The sequence below is a fragment of the Coloeus monedula genome (genome assembly GCF_965178545.1).
Source record: "Coloeus monedula genome assembly, chromosome: 1".
Lineage (NCBI taxonomy): Eukaryota > Metazoa > Chordata > Aves > Passeriformes > Corvidae > Coloeus > Coloeus monedula.
In genome coordinates, this window is record NC_138781.1 from 46,920,925 (window position 1) to 46,943,941 (window position 23,017).

A 23,017-nucleotide genomic window follows, 5' to 3' on the forward strand; every position below is an offset into this window, starting at 1 on the left:
CCCCAGTACTGAGCTCTGGGGAATGTCACTTGTGACCAGTCGCCATCTGGGTGTAAGTCAATTCACCACCACTCTCTGGGGTCAGCCACCCACCCAAATTTTGCCCAGTGAACAATGCACATGTCCAAGCCATGACCACCCAGTTTCTCCAGGCAAATGCTGTGGGAAATGCTGTCAAAGGTTTACTGAAGTCTAGGTAAACAACATCCACAATATGTCCCCTGTCCACTAAGCTGGTCACTTTGTCACAGAAGGAAATAAGTTGGCCAAACAGAACCTGCCCTTCATAAACCCCTACTGGCTGGGTCCGATCCCCTGCATCCCATGCATACAAGTTGCATGATGGCACTCAAGGTGATATGCTCCATGACTTTCCTGGCATTGAGGTCAGGCTGACTGGCCTGTAGTTCTCCAGATCCTCCTTCTGACCCTTCTTGTAGATGGGCATCACATTTGCTAACTTCCAGTCAACTGGGAGCTCCCTGGTGAGTCAGGACTGATGATAAATAACAGGGAGTAGCTTGGTGAGCACTTCCACTAACTCTCTCAGTGTTCCTAGGTGGATCCCCTCTTGCCCCATAGACTTGTGTTTGTGTCTAAGTGGTGTAGCAGTATGTTGCCCGTTTCCCCTTGCATTATGGGAACCTCATTCTGCTCCCTATTCGTGTTTTCCAGCTCAGGAAGCTGGGTACCCAGAGAACTACTGCTGTTCTGTTGAAGACTAAGCCAAAGGCAACACTAAGTACCTCAGCCTTTTCCTCATCCTTTATCACTCTGTTCCCCCCCATATCCCATAAGAATGGAGATTCTCCTGGGTCTTCCTTCTGTTGCTGATGTATTGATAGAAACGTTTTTATTGTCTTCTATGGCAGTAGCTAGATTAAGTTCTAGTTGGGTTTTGCCTCTTCTAATTTTCTTCCTGCATAACCTCGCAACATCCTTGTAGCCCCCTGATTCAGCTGCCCCTTCTTCCAGAGGTCATATCTCCTCTTTTTCCTGAGTTCCAGCCAAAGCTCTGTTCAGGCAGGATGGTGTTCTTCCCTGCAAACTTGTCTTTTGGCACATGGGGATGGCCTGGTCCTGTACCTTTTACGATTTCCTTTGTTACACATGTTCAGCCTTCCTGGGCCCCTTTGCCCTGCAGGACTGCTTTCTAAGGGACTCTGTCAGCCAATCTCCTGAATGGGTGAAAATATGCCCTCAGGAAGCCTGTGACAGCCCTTCTGCTGTCCCCCTTCCTTCCTTCTCTAAGAATTGAAAATAAAATTTTGTGATTGCTGTGCCCACTACCGCCTCCAACCATCATATAACCTACAAATCCTTCTCTGCTCACAAACAACAAATCCAGTGGGGTACCTTCCCTAGTTGGCTCCTTCACCAGTTGTGTCAGGCAGTTTATCTTTCGTACACTCCAAGAATCTCCTAGACAGTTCCTCTCTGCTCTGTTATATTTTCAGCGGACATCTGGTAAGTTGAAGTCCTCCACAAGAGCAAGGGCTGGTGATTGTGAGACTTCTTCAAGCTGCTTATAGAATATTCATTGCCTCTTTGTCCTTTTTGGGTGGTCTGTAACAGACTCCCACCATGATACCTGCCTCATTGGCCTTCTCCCTGATTCTTACCCATAAGCACTCAACCCTATTGCTACCATCACTGGTGCTGACAGATATTCATGTATCTGCAAAAAATGTAATTGCTAAAGTTAAACTTTAGCAATTTAGAAGACAGAGCATAATGAACATTAATTGAATCATGTCAATATTCTTTCTTTTTAGGGTATTATTTGAAGCACTCTGCAGCAAATTGAATTCCACATGTACTATTGTACTGTGTAGTATCCTACATGTTGTTTTTGTTTGTTTGTTTTTTAGATAAAGTTATTGTGGGCAGTTATAAGGGATATCTCCGAATCTTTAATCCACATCCTGTGAAACCTGGAGACGAAGTACAACCCGAAGACCTACTCTTGGAAGTGCAGTTGCGAGAACCAATATTGCAGGTGGAAGTAGGAAAATTTGTTTCGTAAGTAAATGGCAGGTTATGGTGCTGTTTATTTAAGTCTTAGATGTGATTTCCTTCCTTTGTTTTGGAGGGTGAGTTTTCAGTTTCTAGATGGACAACTATTAATCACATCTATGAATCCAATAATATGCATTTATCTGCTGCTTGATTCATCTTGATATGAGAGAATTTTCACTTAAGGTATATATAGAGGATAATCTCCCACATGCAATTTTTTAGAAGTATGTAGAACAGGAAAAACTATACATTGAAAGTTATCTTGTAAGGTGTTAAGAGTACGTGGCTAACTTGTTATGATCTAAGATGTAATACTGGCCATTTGTTTCCTGTTTGATAGAGGATAGAAGATCCTTAATTCCAATGAATTTAGTGGAAATAAGTGGCCAGGTAGAGATACTGTGACTCTGAGGAAAACACCTTATAGTTAATTGGCTGTAAGAGAATCTACTTAGGAGAACTTTATTTTAGAAATTAATTCTTAAAGGATTAATTTAAATTTTGAAATTAACTTCTAATACTGAAGCATGAACTTTATTTAAAAAATGGAAGTACTAACCATGGGAAAGATTAGGGCTCTGAGACCAGAGGGTCAAGTACTCCCAGAGTGACCCTGTGCAAGAATGATAATGCCTTACTGTGTGAAATGAGCTAAAACATTTTCTATGGTTGCAGCACAAATACTTTCTGTGCTGGAAATGCTACTTGGGTTTGGGGGAAGAAGAATGTGAGGGTTTGAAGGTTCCATGCAGCTCATACAAATGTGAATTTAAAAAAAAGGTAGTGTCTGTGATTGCTGAATAATGCTTGTTTGGAGGGATGATCCTCATCATCCCTCCAAGAAGGATTAACAGCACCTTGTTTCAAATGAGGTTCAGACTAAACTGGGAAAATATCTGGGTTGCTCTTCATATTGGAATCTGAAAAAATGTTCATAAAGGATTAATTTTGATTTTGAAATTAACTCTAAACACTTCAGCATGAATTTAGGAAGATCAGTACTTTTGAGTTTTTATGCTAGTATCTAACACCCAAACCTCTGCATTTGGCTCACATGTGACAGCAATTTCAACATGTTACTTGAATTTTATCCTGTATGAATTTTACTTGAATTTATCTGAAAATAATGTTTTTTACACCCTTCTTTACAGTGGTACTGAAGGACTTCATCTAGCTGTGTTGCATTGCCGAAAACTCTGTGTGTATGCTGTTTCAGGTTAGTTTACAGATCCAAGCTTTCCAGTGATTTTAAGTATATTCTAAAGTTTGAATTAGGTTAATGTTAAACTTGGTATATACAGTGTTTGCTCATCATCTCTCTGAAGATCTGCAGTCATGTTCTTTCACTCAAGCCCATGTATGAAGAGGAAACATTAGTAATTAGGTTTAGCAGAGGTTTGCTGGTCTGCTCCATGCCTGAGATGCTGTGATGTCTGTGATGGTCTGTGGTTAGCAGTGATTGTGAGCAATTAGTTCTCATTATGGTTTTATGAATTGGTGTTATTGTTCAACATGCTAATGAACAAATGGTTGTATAATGCCAACCTGCTTAGCTCTTTAAAAAGAAACAATTACAATTCTTTCTGAACTCAGAAGTCCAGATAATTTTTTAGAAAGCCAGAACATTGGTAAGATAGCCCATGAGAAGACAGGAGGTTAATACTGGTAAGAAGGTGAAACCACGATGTTTTCTCTTAAATCCGCTTTCTTCTACTTCCTTTGGCTGGAAATTCTATATGATGTATTCTCTGTGTATGTGAAGAGCCAAGATGCGAAATACATATTCTATGCACTGATTTTTTTCTTCCATATGCTGAGGGCAAAGCACAGATTTAACAGTCTATTAACGGTACACCCATCTTCAAAATTCAATAGCCAACATGGCATTGTTAATTTTCTCCATGCAGGGACACACTCTGGGGTTCCTTTCGTTACAAGAGCATGCTTTTCTTCTAGGAGCAGCTTGCTTCCTATTTACAGCCTTGTGGTCAGATAAGATTACAAAAATGTGCTCTCTTTTTAGATTCTCTTTGCCTATCTGGAAACACCTGTGAAAGTGATCTTTGCTGAGGAGGGATTCTTTGAGAAGTACTGCAGTTTTCATGGTTTCCATTTGCTGTAATAGTGTTTATGCCTTAGGACTGCAGCCTACCAGTACAATTTTTATTAAAACAATTTATTTTAAAATTTGCATTAGCAGCACCCAGTAAGTCTAGAAGTCTTTAGTAGTTATAATATGCTGTTTGGTCTACATGGCTTAAGCAGCTATGTAATAATAAAAGTAATATTTTGCAATGCCTTAATAGACTTTTCATACTAATCTGTAAACATTTATACTTTAATGGTAATTTCTGTGATCTGAGTGGGTACTCTCAAACAAGCTCCTTTGAGAAATAACTATCATTATTTCTTTGTGCTTTTAAGGAAAATTACGCTTTCTTAAAGTGGAATCTTTACTTGCTTTGTACATGTTACCATATCTGTTATTCATAATAAAATCACTATCCTGCTTCTCTGACAAATAAAAGCACCTTCAGGGCTGACTCAAATATGGCCTTGGTATTGTATTACAGTCATTGTACACAGACTGGCTACTTTCTAACTTGTTTATCCCAAAGTGTTGCTGATTATCTGGTTACTAGTCAGCCAGGGCCTTTCCCCTCATGTCTATTCCAGTCTTTTCCCTAATGTGGGCCTGCTTTAGGTGTAATTGCTTAAAAACTGTGTTTGATTTGATTGGAGAAATTGCCTAAAAGGTTAGCATAAGCTACAAATCTTTCATAGAATATTGCTTAAGTTGTTGTTGGAATAATCTTTGTATAATTAAAGCTGTGGTAGGATTTAGCACAAAACACCTTTTTCCCAGCTGATGTGACTGTTCTCAAAAGTTTTGGTTTATTTTTTTTTCCTTGCTAATATTAGTCCTTAAGTATTACTTTATGCAATGAAGTTTACTTTCTCCATGGTGTTCAGGAAGAACTTGATTCTTGAAAGAGGAACTTTAGTTTATTTAGAAAGACTTTTAATTTCTGCTCATTCCCTGAAGGAAACAGGAAGTTAAAATTCATGCAGACATTTTCAGAGAATGTGATGTATATCACAAAAATATTTTTGCTACAATATGTTTGTCTTTTATTTTTGCATTGCTGACCACTGCATTCAATTTCAGGCAAAGTAAAGGCAAGTGATAGGTGTACCCTAAACATAGCTTTGTCAAATTGTAGCTGATGACCAGCTACAGCTTAATTTGTGGCAAAGACTATTGCAGCTGAGGCTGGCTGTTGGATAAAGTATATTTACCAGATAGCTAGAGAATCATAAGAATTCCCCTTTGAGCAGGCTTTTTTTCTGATCTTAGAGGTGCGTCCAACATGAAAAATACGTTTAAATAATAAAATCTCAGCCTCTTGCGAGGTCTTTACAGTATGTATAGTATAATGAGACCTTATGTCTGGTTCTGGCCTTTAGGAATTTTGTAGCTTGGTGGGTTTTTTTTTTCAGAAAGCAGCAGTGTGAGCCTACATATCCCAAAAGTCACTAGAAATTAAGTTACATTTTTTTCAGATTGTTTACACTCATATCCCTTTACTTCTTCCACAGTGTGTGGATCAAATTAATAAATACTTACCCTTTTTTTTTGTAGGAACTCAGGGAAATGTGGAGCATGGGAACCAGTATCAGATTAAACTGATGTATGAGCACAATCTTCAGAGAACTGCTTGTAATATGACTTATGGTCCATTTGGTGGTGTAAAAGGTAAGCTCCTTGTTGTATATTCTTTATAATTAGTTGTTTAACAGAATTTTGAAAGGCAGCATGATGCTGCTGTCTAGAGGAAAACATCTTTCTATGCATGATGGTACTTTTTATCTGATACATATTGAAAATAACTCAAGTTCAAATGAGCAAAGAATATTAAATGCAGAGTAGTTATTTTCTCACATTTTGAACTGGATATGCGTCTACAAGGAAAACATTGATTTTAAAAAACATGACAAAATTCCTGGCTCTTCCCTTGTAAAGTACTTTAATATCTAAAAATAATTGTTTTCTTCTATGCTTTAATTCTGTTTTACTTTTCTGCACTTGCTTATCCTGGACAAGTTAAAAAGTTAACATCTTTTGCTGAACCTAAAGCATAAAATGTCTTGAAATATGTGTAATGCAGACTTCTAAAAAAATACTTAAACTTTGACTGGAAAAAAATAACAGTGGACAATAGTATTTATGGTGTGTCTGTAGATTTGAATGAGTTTAATAGATATCAGTCTTTTTTGAATTTGTGAATGTTTGTGTTCCCATGTGGAAGCATTTAGATTGGCTTTGCATAATATATCTTTCTGTTCAGAAGTAGAGATTGCCCAAAAATATTGGGGATGGTAGTCATCAAAAAAAGTAGTGTCACTAAACTGTTGGCAGTGATAGTCACTTTCCAAGGCAGAAAGTCTCCTGCATCAAGATGGCAAATATATACAGACAGTTCCTCAGTTCTGGGCCTGTAATAACCTTCCAGTAATATTGCTGCAATGCCTTACCCTAAATTCAGGCTTGTCCCTGGGCTTAAATTCAGCTGACCGAAATCCTAACTGATTGAAGAGATTTTCACCTACTAATTTCTTACAACTGCCTTGGGGAAAATGGTCAACTCATGTGAGTGAGAAGGTATAAATGCCGTGAGCATCTTGAGGAGTGAGTGTATATGGTATGGCCAGTTAAAAGCGGAAAGATGATACAGAGGTTCTTAAATCTGAGAAGAGGGAATAATGTTCTCTGACACTTTACAGTGGTGTTGCAGTAACAAATGTATAGGGGATTGTAAACTATGTGTTGTGAGTGTCTGGAATGGTTCAGAAAGAATAAAACAAGTCAACATGTACCACCATGCAGTTCTGCAGAAGAAATTCTCTGGATTTTTGACATGCACGTTTGTTTACCATGGAGGTCTAAGTAGAGGTCTGACTGCCAGCTCAGTCTTGATGCCAGACCTGTCTCATGAGCTGTGGTGGATGCAAATAATCTAATGAAGAAGGTGTCTTTGCAAGCTAGGGACACAGGAGGTAACGTTTACCCTAGCTCCTACTCAGCAAGGTCTGACACAACTCAAGTTTGGCCTTGCCTGGCCAAACACTTTTCAACACCTAGGATGGTCAAAATGAGGGCCAGTCCTGACAAAGCAGCAAGAACAGCAGAAGGAACTCTGGTAAGTTCTGTAAACTTTTCTGAGTTTTCTATGTTAGCATGTCACGCTAATTTCCTTTTCCTTTTTTCTTCACCATGTTCCAGTTCACATAGGTGTGTTTATTGCTGTTGGACAAAGAGTGATCTCAAATCATAAATAAACAAAGGAGGCAGAGATTTATATTATGTAATGAATAATACACATTCATATTGTAAAATCAAGTTGCTTTCTGTTTAAGACCTAAATCTAGGAAAATTATAGTGAGTGTTCAGGTACCTAATAGGAGGCTAGTAAGGCATGTGTTGAAGCATCAGAGAAATTGGCCAAATGAACACTGGGGAAAGTTCTTTTTGGGAAATGAAGGAATATTCTTTTGTTGGTAGATTTCCTGGACTGAATGTTCTTTTTATGTGGCTTTCCTGGACTATCTGATTAGATTTCTTATCAAGGATATGCTTTTAATCTTGCCCTAAGCCTTTTGTAGTATATCGATTTTAGTTCTTTTAAGTATCATCTTTAATATCTTTCTCTCTCCTTGAGGCTTATAAAGGACAGTATTGTGTTTTTATTTCCATCTTGCAAGACCAGCCAGAGTGAACCAGAAAGGAGGTCTATCAAGTGCTGTTAATTTTAGTAAGCAAATGCCTGTCCTGGTCTAGCCTGCCATGCTATCTATGTGTATCTGTGTTTGGCAGGTGTTCTGGTGTGCCATTGAGAGTCTGTAAATAAATAAACATTTTTTTTTTTACTATCAGCCTTCCACAGGCTTCTCTGGAATTCTTTTCAGGCATCTGCTAAAAGTGTTTCTCATCTTCAGTAGAGGTTAATTTATGGTGGTGCTGTAAGCCTGCAGCTATGAACTTGCTTTGCTAACAGTCTAACTTCTGTACCACACTCTGGAAGTAGAATAAAAAAATACAGGGAGAGTTTTTGCATTAATTGCCGTCTGTTACTACTGTGACTAATATGTGTCTTACTGCTATACTCAAGCATGTTTGAAACAATGTGAGGGTGAAAGAGACACTTCACAGGTCATGTTCACAGAACTACTGAAGCAGACACAGGAGAATGGCGGTTGAACAGAAGGAGGAAAGCATGCATTCAGGGAAAGCATACCATGGCAGTGTTGGGGAGGAGGGTGAATGTCAGTCCCCCAGGAACATAATTTTTCATTTGAGTAAGTAAAGAATGCTGTAGGAGTTGACACAGAGAACTTGATCTATGAAGTTCCTCAGTCTTGCTCGGATTTCTCTTGCTGAAGGTTATGCTTTTTTTCTTTTTATGGAGCTCTTAATCCTTTACCTTCACTGGTAAAGCAGGGCATTCTACTCAGCCATATGATTTAACATTGACAAAAAAAAAAAAAAAAGATTGAGTTTGCAGTCCTGAGGGGTATGGGACAGGTGAAAAGTAAAGTCAGGACCCTGAACTTTAGGAAAGCAAACTTCCCACTCTTCAAGGTTGGACCTTGAAGTCCTCGAAGTCAGTTGGACCCCTTGTGAAACTGCCTTCAGGGACAAGGAGTCAGAAAATGACAGATCTTCAAGGATGTCTTCCATAGAGTGCAAGAGCTCAGGATCCCCAGGTGCAAGAATTGGGAAAGGAAGGCAAGAGATTGGCAAGTCTGAGTTGAGACCTGCTGGTCAAACTAAAGGGCAAGAAGGAAATGCACAGCCAGTGGAGGCAGGGAGAGGTGGTCTGGGAAGAATATAGGGATGCTGTCCGGTTGAGTAGGGATGGGGTCAGAAAAGCAAAGGTACAGCTGGAGATGGACTTGGCGAGGGGTGCAAAGAACAAGAAGGGCTTCTACAGGTAGGTTAACCAGAAAAGGTAGGTCAAAGGAAGCAACACTGGCAAACTGGTAACAATGGACGAGTAGAAGGCTGAGATACTCAATTTTTTTCCTCAGTCATCACTTGCAATCTGTCTTCCCACACTCTCAAGTGGTAAAGAGCAGGATGGGGACTGGGGGAGCAAAGTCTTTCCCACTGCAAGAAAAGATTGGGTTCATGACCACCTGAGGAACCTGAACATACATAAATCTGTGGGACCTGACTGAGAGGCATCCCAGAGTCCTGAAGGAATCGTCTGATGTAGTTGCCAAGCTACACTCCATGGTTCTTGAAAAGTCATGGCAGCAGGTGAAGTCCAGAGTTACTGGAAAAAGGGAAACATTTAATGCATTTTAAAAGGGCTGGAAAGGAGCATCCCAGGAAGTAGCAACTTGTCAGCCTCAAATCTGGGCCTGGAAAGATCATGGAATAGAACTTCCTAGAAGCTATGCTAAGGCACATGGAGGACAGGGATATGACTCAAGATAGCCAGCATGGCTTCACTGAGGGCAAGTCCTGGCTGATCAACCTAGTGGCCTAGTGGTAGAGTGCCATGGAGTAACTACATCAGTGGTCAAGGTAAGGATTATGGATGTCATCTATCTGGATTTCTGTAAAGCCTTTGACACACTCCCCCACAACATCCTTCTCTCTAAATTGGAGAGAGATGGTTTTCAGGAGTGGGCTGTTCACTGGTTGATGAATTGGTTGGATGGTTGCATCCAGAGAATCATAGAAAATGCTGAGTTGGAAGGGATCCATCAGGATCATCTAGTCCAACTCCTGGCCCTGTGCAGAATGTGCTTCTTGAACTCAGACAGACTTGGCGCTGCGACCACTTCCGTGGAGCACCTGCTCAACCACCTTCTGTGTGAAAAGATTTTTCCTGATATCTAACCTTAACCTCCCCTGACTCAGCTTCTTGTCATTTTCTCAAGTCCTGTCACTGGTCACAAGAGTGAAAGACCGGTACCTGCCCCTCTACTTCCCCTCAGGAGGATGCTGAAGACCACAGTGATATCCCCTCTCAGTTTCCTCTTCTCCAGGCTGAACAAATCTAGTGCCCTCAGCTGCTCCTTAAAAGGTTTCCCCTCCAGGCCCTTCACCATCCTACAGAAGTATAGAATGACAAATGTTATTCCTTGGGCATCCGTAGCAGGACCAATGCTCTTTAATTTTTTCATCAGTGATCTAGGCAGTGGGATAGAGTGCACCCTCAGCAAGTTTGCAGATGACACCAGGCTGTGTGGTGGGATTGACACACCTGAAGGACAGGATGCCATCCAGAGGGACCTGGACAAGCTTGAGAAGTGGGCCCATGGGAAACTGACAAGGTTCAACAAGTCCGAATGCAAGGTGCTGCACCTGGGTCTGGGCAATCCCAGACATGAGTACAGACAGGGAGATGAATTAATTAAGAGCAGTGCTACAGAGAAGAACTTGGGTGTTCTTATGGATGAAAAGCTGGATGTGGTGCAATAGTTTGTGCTCACAGCCTGGAAGGCCAAGCATGTCCTGGGCTGCATCAAAAGCAGTGTGACCAGGAGAGTGAGGGAGGTGATTTTCTCCCTTGTGAGACCCCACCTGCAGTGCTGCATACAGTTCTGGAGTCCTCATCACAGAAAAGACCTGGACCTGTTAGAGCAGGTCCAGAGGAGGGCCATGAAGATGATCAGAGGGCTGGAGTACCTCCTACGAAGACAGGCCAAGAGAGTTGGAGTTGTTCAGCCTGGAGAAGAAGAAGGATTCAGGGAGACCTTAATATGGTCTTTAGGTACTTAAAGGGGGCTTACAGGAAAGCTGAGGACAAATGTTTTAGTGGGGACTGTTGTGATAGAACAAAGGGGAATGTTTTTATACTAAAAGAGGGACAATTTAGATTAGATATAAGGAGGAAGTTTTTTTACGAGGGTGGTAAAACACTCAAGGTCAGATTGGATGGAGTTTTGTTCAACCTGATCTAGAAGATGTCCCTCATTGCAGGGGGCGGTTTGGACTAGATAACCTGTAAGAACCCTTCCAACCCAAACCATTCTATGATTTGATGATTTTAATGTCTTTGGAGTTGTTTCATGTATTGAAGTATAGAAACAAATACCACTAGATGTGTATTTCATTCTCATTCAGCTTTCTTCAATGTAAGTTTTTGCTGTTCTGTCCCTGCTAGTTTATGGCAAGCTTAGACTCTTGTAATGTTTTGGTCTATTAGACAGCACATCTCTTTGGCTGAAATGTGATGGAGAGGTAAAACATACAAAGTACAACTGTCACTTCTCAACTGCTGATTTTTTTGTCTCTTGTATTAAGAAAAAAGCTATTAGTTATTTCTCTGTTGGGAGTATTGTGAAGTAAAGAAACCTATTTGGTAGCCTAGTTGCTAAATTTCATTCTTGCTAGTGTCTTCAGATTAATTATTTGATCTATGAGCAATTTTCACATATGGAAGAATTGACAAAGATGTTCTCATAACAGGAACAGATGAAGAAAATCAACAACGTCATTTATTCTCATAATAGAAAGTTGAAACCTAAATTAAAGAAACTATCAAAGCTGTGGAATAGAAAACCCAAAGACTGAGAAGTTGACTAGTGGCTTGCATAGATTAACAGTGTACATTTTTCTTAAAAATAGCAGTGTGACTTGTGGTTGTCACCACTAGATGGTCCTCTTACAACACTTACCAGTCAGCATTTCTATAGCTGCATTTATCCTTGAACTGATTCTACAGGTGTATCTACTGCAACATTTACTGAGGTGTAGAAAACACAAAAGCACTTTCTGAAAACCTCTATAGCTAAAAGTCTTTTATTGATTGAAACAAAATGTATTCTGTTGGTTGTAGAACTTTAGCAAAAAGGTGAAATGAACTTGAATCTTATTTTCAGCAGAAATGTTAAAAGCCCAGAGGTGTGAGAAATAACTATGAAATCCCTTATATGTTTAGCTAGAATTCTAAACAAAGCTAATGGAAATGTTTCAAAATAGTAAATGGGAAACACCTACAAAGATGAAAATACAGACGTCAAGCATAGTGTAGGCAGGGTTAGCTGGGACCTACAACTTTAAAAATCTGTGGCAAAGGATTATAATGCAGATCTTTACATTTCTTTGCTGCTTTAGCTGTATGTTTGTTCCTGGCTGTCTCTGAACACTGGTGCTAAAATGAAAACAACGAACTATCAAGAAGGGACATAGGAAGATCAGCTGTTGCTTCTATATTTAAAAAAATCAGTACTGTTAGCTCAGACTTTCAAAAGTTGAACTTAACTTGAAGACACTGCCTTTGTTGTTTAGAATGCATGTCTCCTTTTCTTATTTCTGGACTCTTCCTCCTGGTCTTAGAGCTATAAATTGAGTTCGTCATCCAGTGCTCCAATTCTAGCATATGGGTCATTTTAGAAAGGATGATTCATGATAAAACCATGAGTCAGTAGTGCTGAACCCTGGTTTTCAACCAAGTAAACTCTTAACCTAGCCACAAAATGTCACAACCCTTAAGTAATGAACAGATTGTAAACTTCATGTTTTACTTCAGACATAAAATTTAAAAACCTTCAGGGTACTCTACCTTAAACTGCCTTTTTTTTTAAAGAAAATGAAGGTGTAAAAGCATATATCTTTATGATTTATGTTGCACCCTGACTTATGATGAGGACTCAGCTGTACAAAAATTTTACTTTATATAGACCCATTCATCATGTGAGTTTTATAAGGTCAGGTTATACTATTATGGCATCATGCAATTACACCACCAGAGACTGCTGGGCTAAGAATTCAACTGTCATTATGTGAAGTGATGTTTGCTGATAGTTTACAGTATCTTGGAAAGTATTTTCTGTTTTCACATCTGTAGTATGTTGTTCTGAGTCTTTATGAGTCAAATACCAATGACCTGGTATTTGGCTCAAGCTCATAATTTTAGATGATGAGGTCATTAGAGAGGTTAAATTTGGAGGCAGCCTGGGCTGTGGTGACCCCGCCCTGGTTGAGTTTGTGCTCTCAAGGAGCATGGTCTTGGCAAGAAGCAAAGTCAGAACCCTCAGCTTTGGAAGAGTGAACTTCAAGATGTCTAAGGAGTTGGTGAATGAGATGCCCTGGAAAACTGTCCTTAGGGGCAAAGCAGCTGACCAGAGCTGTCAGCGCTTTAAGGACACTTTTCTTAGAGCGGAAAGCTCTCCATCCCAGTGTGTAAGAAATCAAGCAAGGCAGGGCAGACATGGACGTGGATGAGCAAGGATTTGGTCCTCAAACTGAGAAGTAAGAAAGAGATGCACAGCCAGTGGAAACAGAAGACAGGTGACCTGGGGAGAGTACAGGGATATCGTTTAGATGGTGTAGGAATGGGATCAAGAAAGTCAAAGCAGTGATGGAACAGGACTTGGCGAGGGATGTGAAAAATAACAAAAAGCTATTCTGTAAGTATAAAGGTCAGAAAAGAAAGGCCAAGGATGATGTACCCCCCAATAAATGACAAAGGAGAACTGGTAACAACATATATGGAGAAGACTGAGGTACTCAATGAGTTTTTTGCCTTAGTCTTCACAGCCTGGAAGGCCAAGCATGTCCTGGGCTGCATCAAAAGCAGTGTGACCAGGAGAGTGAGGGAGGTGATTTTCTCCCTTGTGAGACCCCACCTGCAGTGCTGCATACAGTTCTGGAGTCCTCATCATGGGAAAGACCTGGACCTGTTAGAGCAGGTCCAGAAAGGTCCACAGAAACAGTCAGAGGGATGGAACATCTCTCCTCCAAAGACAGGCTGAGACAGCTGGGATTTTTCAGCCTGAGGAAGAGAAGGCTCTAGGGAGACCTTGTGGCCTTGCAGTATTTAAAGGGGGCTTACAGAGAAGAGGGAGTGTGACTTTTTACAAGGGCAAATAGCAATAGGGAAAAGGGGAATGGTTTTGTACTAAAAGAAGAGAGGTGTCCCATCCCTGGGATTTTTCAAGGCCACGTTGGACGGGCTCCTGAGCAACCTGATCTAGTGGGTCCCTGTGATGAGCAGTGACATCATCAACTAGACCAGGTTGCTCTGAGACCTGTCCAGTCTGACCCTGAATATTTCCAGGGATGGTGCATCCACCACCTCAGTGCACAAACTGTTCCAGTGTTTTACCACCCTCCTTGTTAAAAAGTTCTTCTTTATGTCTAATCTAAATCAACCCTTTTTCATTAAAACCTTTGCCCCTTGTCCTGTAACAACATGCTCTTCTAAAAGTTTGTCCCCATAAATAATTAAAAATTATTGTACTTGGCTGGTAAACCCTAAGTGATGGAATTTTTTTTTGGTGATTGAAACTCACTGCTGATTGAAAGCTTCTGATAAATAAGTTGCATATTTTTCCATTGTTAAAAGACAGAAATGGAGTGAAGCAAGTAAATGGGATATAATGTTTTAGTTAAGAATTCCTTTTCTTATTCTTTATCACACAGTGTGCCTCCAGTTTTTAGGGCGTAAATCTGGTATTAATATAGAAATAATGAAGTCTTATGAAGCAATATTCCATATATTGTTTAGTGTTTATAATGTTAACCAATGTTAATTGAAAAACAGTGAGAAGGGTTTTTTTTGGTAGATAGGTAGTGATTGGATTTTGAGCCAGTATTGTTACTTTTTGTGATTGACATAATTTGGTCATCATTTTATATCATTCCCATGTTTTTTTGTTTGTGGTTACACCTAAATCATGTAGGCCTAGTTGTTCTAATTAAAATACTGATGAATTGGATCTGTTTCACCTGTGCAGAATTTTGGTTAATCAATTTACCATTGTTGACATCAGTTATATGAAATAATAGTAGTAAATGATCTTCATGTAAAAATATTAAAACTCCTTATAGATATATAATCACAGAGATTAGTTGAGATAATTATCAGCTGCTTAAGAATCTAATGAATTTGCATATTGGCACAGTAAAAGATTTGCAGAGAATGGGCATTAAGCAGAACTAATTTTTGACTCAGTGCAAATAAATTCATATTACTTCATAATTAATTTTTATTGTCTCTTCCTAACATGATGTTTAGATAATTAGTACTGAAGTTACCTTAATTTTGTACCTGCAACATACAGAATAAACTCTGACCTGTGCCTTGACTTTGTCATGTCCATATTGAAGGTATTTAGGCATGGTATGTTTTCCTGTCTGTAGAGTAATCTGAGAAAGAAGGCAGTAGTTTGGAAAATGACTCTTATTCCTACTTTACTGTCTTCTTTTGAATGTATTAGGGCTTAGCCACCTTACAGCTGTTAGCCTAAGTCCTTCTATATCTTGAGAAAGAGTCAATGTACTTCTTGTGCCTGACTGTTCTTAAAAAGAGAGATTTACTGATGTGGAGCCTGCTTACAAGAAATGATGGTATTATGCTTTTTTATAGTGGAAGAAAAGTGCCCTTATTACTTCTTTGAAAAAGTTAGCAGATCAGGCCACAATTTCATTCTTTGCCTTGTTTGCCTTGAGTGATGTGACTTATGTTTGAGGAAAGTATATGCAATAAATTTCTGCTGAAGTAATGTGAAGAGTGGAGAAGGGCTTTAAAAAAAGCCACTGTTACTTGAAACTGGCAGCTTTACAGATTATCACATAAATTTCCTGTGGTCAGTTGTGCATTAGACTGAATGCTGGGCAGGATAGCAGCTCATATATGAACAAACAACGGCGTATAATGAATGAATAGTAAAGTTCTCTGCTTTGAGGACTGGTGAATGAAGTGCAGGTTTCCTGAACTGCTCTCTGAAGTGCTTAGGAAGTGTGTGAAGGGATCATATGCTGTAGTAGGAGGATGCCCTTTCCCAGGTGAGGATTGAGTTCTGTGGTTGTTCTTCAGGGTGTAAGTGGTACATTAAGGTGGGTTTAACATTAAGGTGTATAAACACTCTGAACACTTCCAGTTTTCTTTCTCATTTAAAAAATTTTTTTTCAATTTTAAAGATTTTTTCTCCTTAAGAACTCAGGAAAAGGCATAATGATAGCTTGCCACTGGGGGGCAGAATCTGTTGGGTTGCTCTTGAATAGAATACTAGTTTTATTTAGTGGCAGACTGCGTAGTTTAACAACTTTACTTTCTTAGCTGCTGAATTATTTTGGAATGGCGTTTACTTATAGATAATTGTTTTGCACTGTGAAAGCACCTGTTACTGTTTTGTGTGATTCCACACACTTGCATTATCTAATAGTTAAGTAATAAGTGAATTAATCACGGTTTTCTATAACTCTTCAAATGAGTCGATAAATGATTTAGTATTGGATTCCCCTAATAAGCACAGGCTTTGAAATTTACTTTTTCATCTGAAACCTTTATGCCTTAAGTTGGCTTCCAGAGTAGTTCTGATTTATTTGAAGTTGTTTCATGGATACTGTACCAATAAAAGCAAAGGGAAGGAAGAAAGAAAATACAGCTTTGACATGAAAAAGTTACAAGCAAAAAAGTGTGAAAATACCTTGAACCTATCTTTTTCTCATCAAATCGCCTTGAATTCATTTTACTTTTATTATAGGACTGGCCTAGAGGCAAAGTAAATTTGAGTGTTACAACAAAGAGGGTGCTATATGGAGGAATTTTTTAAAATAATGAAATACAACATATGCATAAACCATGCAGCCTTGTAACAGGAAACTTTGTAAGAAGTTTGTACAGTAAGACTGTGGTTAACTTTTCTACAATTCTGCAAGAATAAATTTTATTAGGTGTTAGTCAGAAAAAAAATTATCAGCTGAGTTTTATGCTGTAAGGTTAAATGATTCTTATGACTATGTTTAAATACTGGAGCAGTATAAATTTGGACTTTGATTTATTGGCTAATTCTATTAAGGAACAGAATATTTAACTGTTGCCTTCCTGTTAAATTGCTTCTGCATAAGGACAGATTTTTTGAAAGGTTTGGGCTTTGAAATTTTTTCATGGAAGAGATCTTCTGATGACTACTTTTAAATGGTTTCTCACTTAACTTTGGAAAACTGTTAGTGTTTTGGTATTTTTTTTTTCTATTAATAAGGGAGTTAGAACCTCTTCTCTAAATTGAGCATGTGAATGGAAAAATAATCAAGGAAAATATTCTCTGAATCTCTTACCATCCATTTCCTTTTACCTTCTTCAGCTCTTCTTAACGGTAATGATTGTAGCCTAATGATCACAGCCTAACTGATATAAAAATTCTCATTGCCTTCAGTATGCCAGAACTTTGTCTTAATTATGAATTGCTAGATTAATCTCTTAATCTGCAATTTATTTAAAAAAAGCACTATCATTTAAGTGAAGTAAAACCAATTGCAGAAATACGTAACTTTGGGAGCAGTTGTGTATGTAAGTGAAAGACTTGTTTTTCAAAACTTTGGTAAATTCTATATGATACATTTTCTAATTTCCCTTGTTGAAGTATGGTACAGTGTGCAGTCACTGTGCACTGGCAGTATAAAATGTTTTGTATCTTACATGTGGGGGGGTTATGGCTTCTGCAGTGCTCCTGCCAAGAGTCAATGAGTGCCAAGGCAGAACAATAATTACCTCATATGTTTTTAATAGCACATATATATTAATAATGACCCAATCTGTCTTTTGTCTTTTTGGTGACATATTGTTGACTCATATTTAATTCATAGTCCTACTCTAATCTCCAGATTCTTCTTCTTAGTGCTGTTGCCTGCCATTCTCTGGTCTCCTGTGAGTCAATTGCCTGAGATCACATCAGATGTTTTATTTCAGTTTAGAGATGCTGTCTCTAAAGTTTAGAAATGCAGTATATGTTATTACCCTGTCTAATAAATAGTTTGGCATGATGAATTTTCTGTTACTTAAAACCTATGTACAGCTTTATTATTTACATATGTACTTTCTTCTTTATATGTTCCAGCATTTCATGTGAATGCATTTGTCTATAAGATTTGTTTGCTGACCCATATTTCCTCCAAAAGAATGCAGTTTTAGTTTCTAACTATTTAGTCTATTTTGTCTTCTCAAAGGGTCTTTCAGAAGTGTGTGTATGTAGCTTTTGTTTGTTTTTCTAGTGGTCATCAATGATTACTCAATTACAAAAAAAGTCTCTAACCTATAGGAATTTATTTGGAGGGTGACCAAACCCTTGTTAGCTGCTTTTCCTAGAGGATTGAAATGTATCTTGTACAAGCTATAATGCTTTATACTAATTTTATTTTGGGTTATTATGTTTGGTGCAAATCATTCCTATCAAAAATCACTCTACTACATCATTGTGGTAGCTTAGTCCCTAAGTACCACACAGCTGCTCACTGACTTTCTCCCACATCACCCTGGTGGAAAGGGGAGGAGAATCAGAAAAAGGTAAAACCTGTGAGTTGAGACAAGAACAGTTCAAAATTTGAAATAAAGTATGATAATAATGATAATGGCAATAAAAAAAAGAGATAAATAAAACCCAAGATAAACAAATAATGCACAGTACAGTTGCTCAGCACTCCCTGACTGATGCCCAGCCTGGCCCCCATCAGCGATCAGCCCCTCACAGCCAACTCCTCATCATTTGAATGTTCACAGTGTGCTTCCAACAGTATTAAAATGTAGGATAACAAACTGTTCCTGCTTGTTAAACCTGTGATGACTTTTCTGAGACTGCCAAGAAGGAAAATGGTAGGATGGTGATTTTTTTTGATGTAATTCAGTGACTCATTTTACCACAAAGTAAGAGTTAATCTTTTCTGTATGTTGGTTACTGGCCTAGGATATATATATACAAATGACTTGAATGTGAAAAGTGGCTGTGTTTATGTGGTGTTTTTTTTTAGCAAATTAAGTCAAGTTGTTTATTTCTAATTTTTTAGGGTATATTTGAAACTTCTTGAAGATGTATTGGACTTTCATCTAATACTCTACAGTAAATTCCCACTTTTGTGTTGTAAGCTTCTGACCATCTGACTTTGCTGTAAATAATTGTCAATGAGTTCTTTGGATGTGACTGCAATTATTCTGGAGATTATTCTTCACCACATATCTTTAACAATATTTTAGCTCAAAAAATTAGTAAATCATCACACAGAAGGGGTAAGTTAGAAGGTATCCCTGGAGGTCGTCTAATCCACCCACCCTGCTCAGAGTTCCTAGAGTGTATTACTTGGGGTTGTGTCCAGATGGCTTTTGAATATCTCCAGAGAAGGATACTCCACAATCCCTCTGGGCAGACTGCTCCAGTGCTAAGCCACAGCCTCACAGTAAAGAAGTTTTTCTCATGTTCAGGTGGAATTTCCTGTGTACATCAGTTTCTGCCCATTGCCTCTCATCTTGTTGCTTGGAACCACTGGGAAGAGTCTAGGTCCATCCTCTTGACACTCTCCCTTCAGATACTTACTTATATACATTGATGAGGCCTCCTCTCGGTCACCTTCCTGAGGCTAAATAGGCTCAGCTCCCTCAGCCTGTTCTCATGAGAGAGATGACCCCATCCCTTAGTTATCCTTGTTGCTCTCCCCTGGGCCTGCTGCAGGAGCTCCAAGTCTCTCTTGTAGTGGGGATCCCAGAACGGGACACAGCACTCCAGATGTGGCCTCACTAGGGCTGAGTAGGGGGGCAGGACCATCTCCCTCAACCTGCTGGCAATGCTCTTCCTAATGCATCTGAGGATACTGTTGGCCTTTTTGGCCACAAAGGCACACAGCTGGCTCATGGACATCTTGCTGTTCACCCCAGGTCCTTCTCCATAGAGCTGCTTGGACCAGCTATCTTGGACCCCTTGTCCCTCTAGGGCACGTTCCCATGGGATTTTTCAAGAAGGTCACTGAAGACACCAACATTAGCTCTCCTGAAGTCCAGGGTTGTGATGATACTCATTGACATGCTGCTTCTTCACAGGATACTAAGCTCCATGATCTCATGGTCACTGTAGCCAAGGCTGCCCCCAGCCTTCACATCTCTAACCGTACCTTCCATGTTAGGTAGTATAAGGTCCAGCTGCACACCTTTCCTAGTTGGCTCCTTCACCATCTGTGTCAGAAAGTTATCATCAGTGCTTTCCAAGAACCTCCTGGGTTGTTTCTGCCTCACTGTGTGGTTCCTCCAGCAGATGTCAAGGTGGTTGGAGTTCTCCATGAGAACCAGGGCCTGCGACTGTGCTGCTACTTCCAGCTGTCTGTATAAGACCTTGTTTGCTTCCTCCTCCTCATCAGGCAGCCTGTAGCAATCACCCACAACACTGTCACTAGTCTGCCCTTCAATCCTAACCCATAAGCTGTTGACTCACTCATCATCCTCCGTGAGACAGAGCTTCATACATCAAAGTGCTTTGGGAAATGCTTAGCAATCATGAAGCTTCTTAGTCTAAGGAGACTATAAAAGGAGAAGTAGGAGAAAAGATGGGGAATTTCACTGGGTTTTAACAGTGGGATCATATAGTTCTGTTTGGTTATAAGTTTTCAGGTCTGTTTTAAATGGAATTTTAAAGTTGACATTTATTTTATGGTGGTGACTTAAGATCTTACTGATAACTTTTGAAAGTACCTAAAATATTGAAAAATAGGGCATGTATTCAACTTCAACTGAACTCAGTGAAAGGTCTGCTGTTGATTTATGATTCACTAAAAACATCCATGTGCCTGAACTATTCAGTCAAATGTTACTCATTTGGAAGGGCAACTGGTGATGGTACTTGTTTGTGGGAGATTTGCTAGTTCAGTAAGATGTTCTATAATATTTATATAATGTATGATAGATGTATAACTTCAGTTGAGAGCAGAAAGATTCACAGACTGGAATTTCTCCTACTTGCTTTAGAAAAAGTATATGCCAGTGTTGTAATGCCTGTATGATTGCAAGGCTCTTAGAAGAAGATTTCTACAGCTGCTAGGGCCTGAAAAGTAGTTACTGAACAAGTTATGGCAACAAACAGAATTTAAAGAAAAGAATTTTACCATCTCTTCATGAATCGTTATTATTCAGGCTACATGTATGCATGCAACCATTTTCAAGACCTCCCCTGTTTATGCTGTCTATAATTAATCTTCTGCATTGAAAAAGAGAGCAACTTTGAGTGACACTGCTTTCACAGCTGCCTGAACATTTTTCCTGAGACAATTTCTTGCACTAGGTGGAAACATCCACTTTTAAAGTGGAAAAAATTACTTCCTTAATATAGAGGTTGTAATAAACAAATTTTAGTACTATAGTCTGCTTAGGGGAAGAGGCTTTACCTGTCGTGTCCACACAGTGCCAAATACCATGCTTCTTTCAGTAGGAATTTTAGTTGGGTTGCAGCTATGATACTTTGGGATCTTTATACTGCCTGCTGATCTGTCCTACTCCTTTGAAGCATACTAGTGTTTTTCCAAAGGGTCCTTCCATCACCTCAGGTTAATATGAGATTTAAAGGCATCATTCCCAAGTCGCATAATTTAACTATGTCATCTTCTGTGGTAAGTCTTGAATCAAGAACAAAGGAGTGTATAACAGGTCTCTAAGGGATTAATTGTGTGAGTGAGGGCTGATTTGCCTTTGGAGATACTTCAGTAGTTCAAGATTCCCTTTCCATCTAAAATTCTCCTTATGTTTTATGGCAGGCACAAATCTACAAGAGGTTAGGTAGAGAGAATACAGTATGATGGATGAGAGAAACAAGGCTATTTTCTATTCTCGTGGCAGCTCTGACTCCATGTTTTACTATAACTTGACCAGGGAGGCTCCTTACAGAGAGAGCATCTCTTGTGTTGGGACTTAGGAATATGTTTTACTTCAATACTTGAATATCCAGAACAGATTAGGAAATAATTAAAGCTAACATCAGTAGAATAAGGACATAGTGTTCTCCTAAAACACTTTCCTTAGTTTCTCTTAAAGTTTTTCTCTTCCTGTCCACTACTCTATTTTTATTTCCTTCCCATTGGAGTGATTTTTCAATTCCAGCAGGAAAGCACCCAGTCAGTGTCAGCTGGAGCATGCGTACACTTTGTGCATCATTTGGGATGGGTACTTGCATTAGCACTGAGTGATGCAGGGCAATTTTCCTTTTCCTCTTTGCTTGTGTTCAGGGTATTGGCAGTCAGATCCTTTGGCCTAGGATGAATGGCCACAGCTGAAGTCCTGAACTTTGATCCCTTCTGTAGTTATGCAAGGAGCAGCCACCAGACCACCAAGCTAGCAAATTCAGAGTTCTTTCTGAATGTACAGTGACACGTGCTTCCTGCACCGGGTTAGGGAGGTAATGTAAGACTTGCCTTTTACTAGGCATACATTGTTTGAAGAACTGCTCAAGTTATTTTCAAATGGTTTTTCCATTCATCAGACCTGATTCCTGAAGTTCTTTTCTCATTGTTGCCCCAGATCTGCTTTGCTAAAGGAGCTACACTCAGCAGCAAGTAGAATTTTCCAAAATGGGTTTGAACTGGAGAAGTCTGTGTTCCCTATGCTGCGAGAATTTTCAGGGGCAAATTGCAATGATAAAGGAAAAGGAAAACATACTTTCTTGTTTCAAGTCAGGACAGGAACTTGTCTTCCCATGTGTAGGAATGTAGTTTATGTGTATCACTTCACTGGTCACTTTTTTATCGTATTAGGAAAACATTTCCCATGTATCATTAAAGGGCTCTTAGGCTCCTGAGTGTGTTGTAAATGCCAGTTTGTCTTTTAATTTTATTTCATTGATGCTTCCTTCCGTGTGAGGCTTTTTTAGTGAGGTATTTGATTACCATTGAAGGCAGTTAAAGTTCTCTCTGCTGACATCTTCCTAAACTCCGTAATTTTATGAAGTTTTTTCTGATTTCCAATTTATCCCAGTGTAGTTTTCATTGCCTGATTTCATGTGGTGCTCAGGCCTTGTGATTATATAGTGTACGTTTTATGAAAATGATTTGGTGCCAGAGGGGAAGCTCAGAGTACAGGAAATCATTAACATGCAAAAAAACCTTGAGCTCCAAAATAGCTTTAATTAGAAGCTTATTTCAAAGAACTACCACCTGCCTCTCATTTTGTCTTTGCATTAGCTCTAAAAACATTGTGGCTTAAAAGTGTGATGCAAATATATCCCTATCCTG

At 39.2% G+C, this 23,017-nt stretch overlaps 1 protein-coding gene across 1 annotated transcript in view; it reads left to right on the plus strand.

Moving 5' to 3' along the window:
* Positions 1-23,017, plus strand: part of BBS9 (Bardet-Biedl syndrome 9) — a 286,626-nt gene that overhangs the window by 2,762 nt on the left and 260,847 nt on the right. The window contains exons 3-5 of the mRNA XM_082287559.1: positions 1,872-2,022; positions 3,171-3,235; positions 5,663-5,776. Coding sequence (XP_082143685.1) covers positions 1,872-2,022; positions 3,171-3,235; positions 5,663-5,776 — 330 coding nt within the window. The remainder of the gene's footprint in view (positions 1-1,871; positions 2,023-3,170; positions 3,236-5,662; positions 5,777-23,017) is intronic.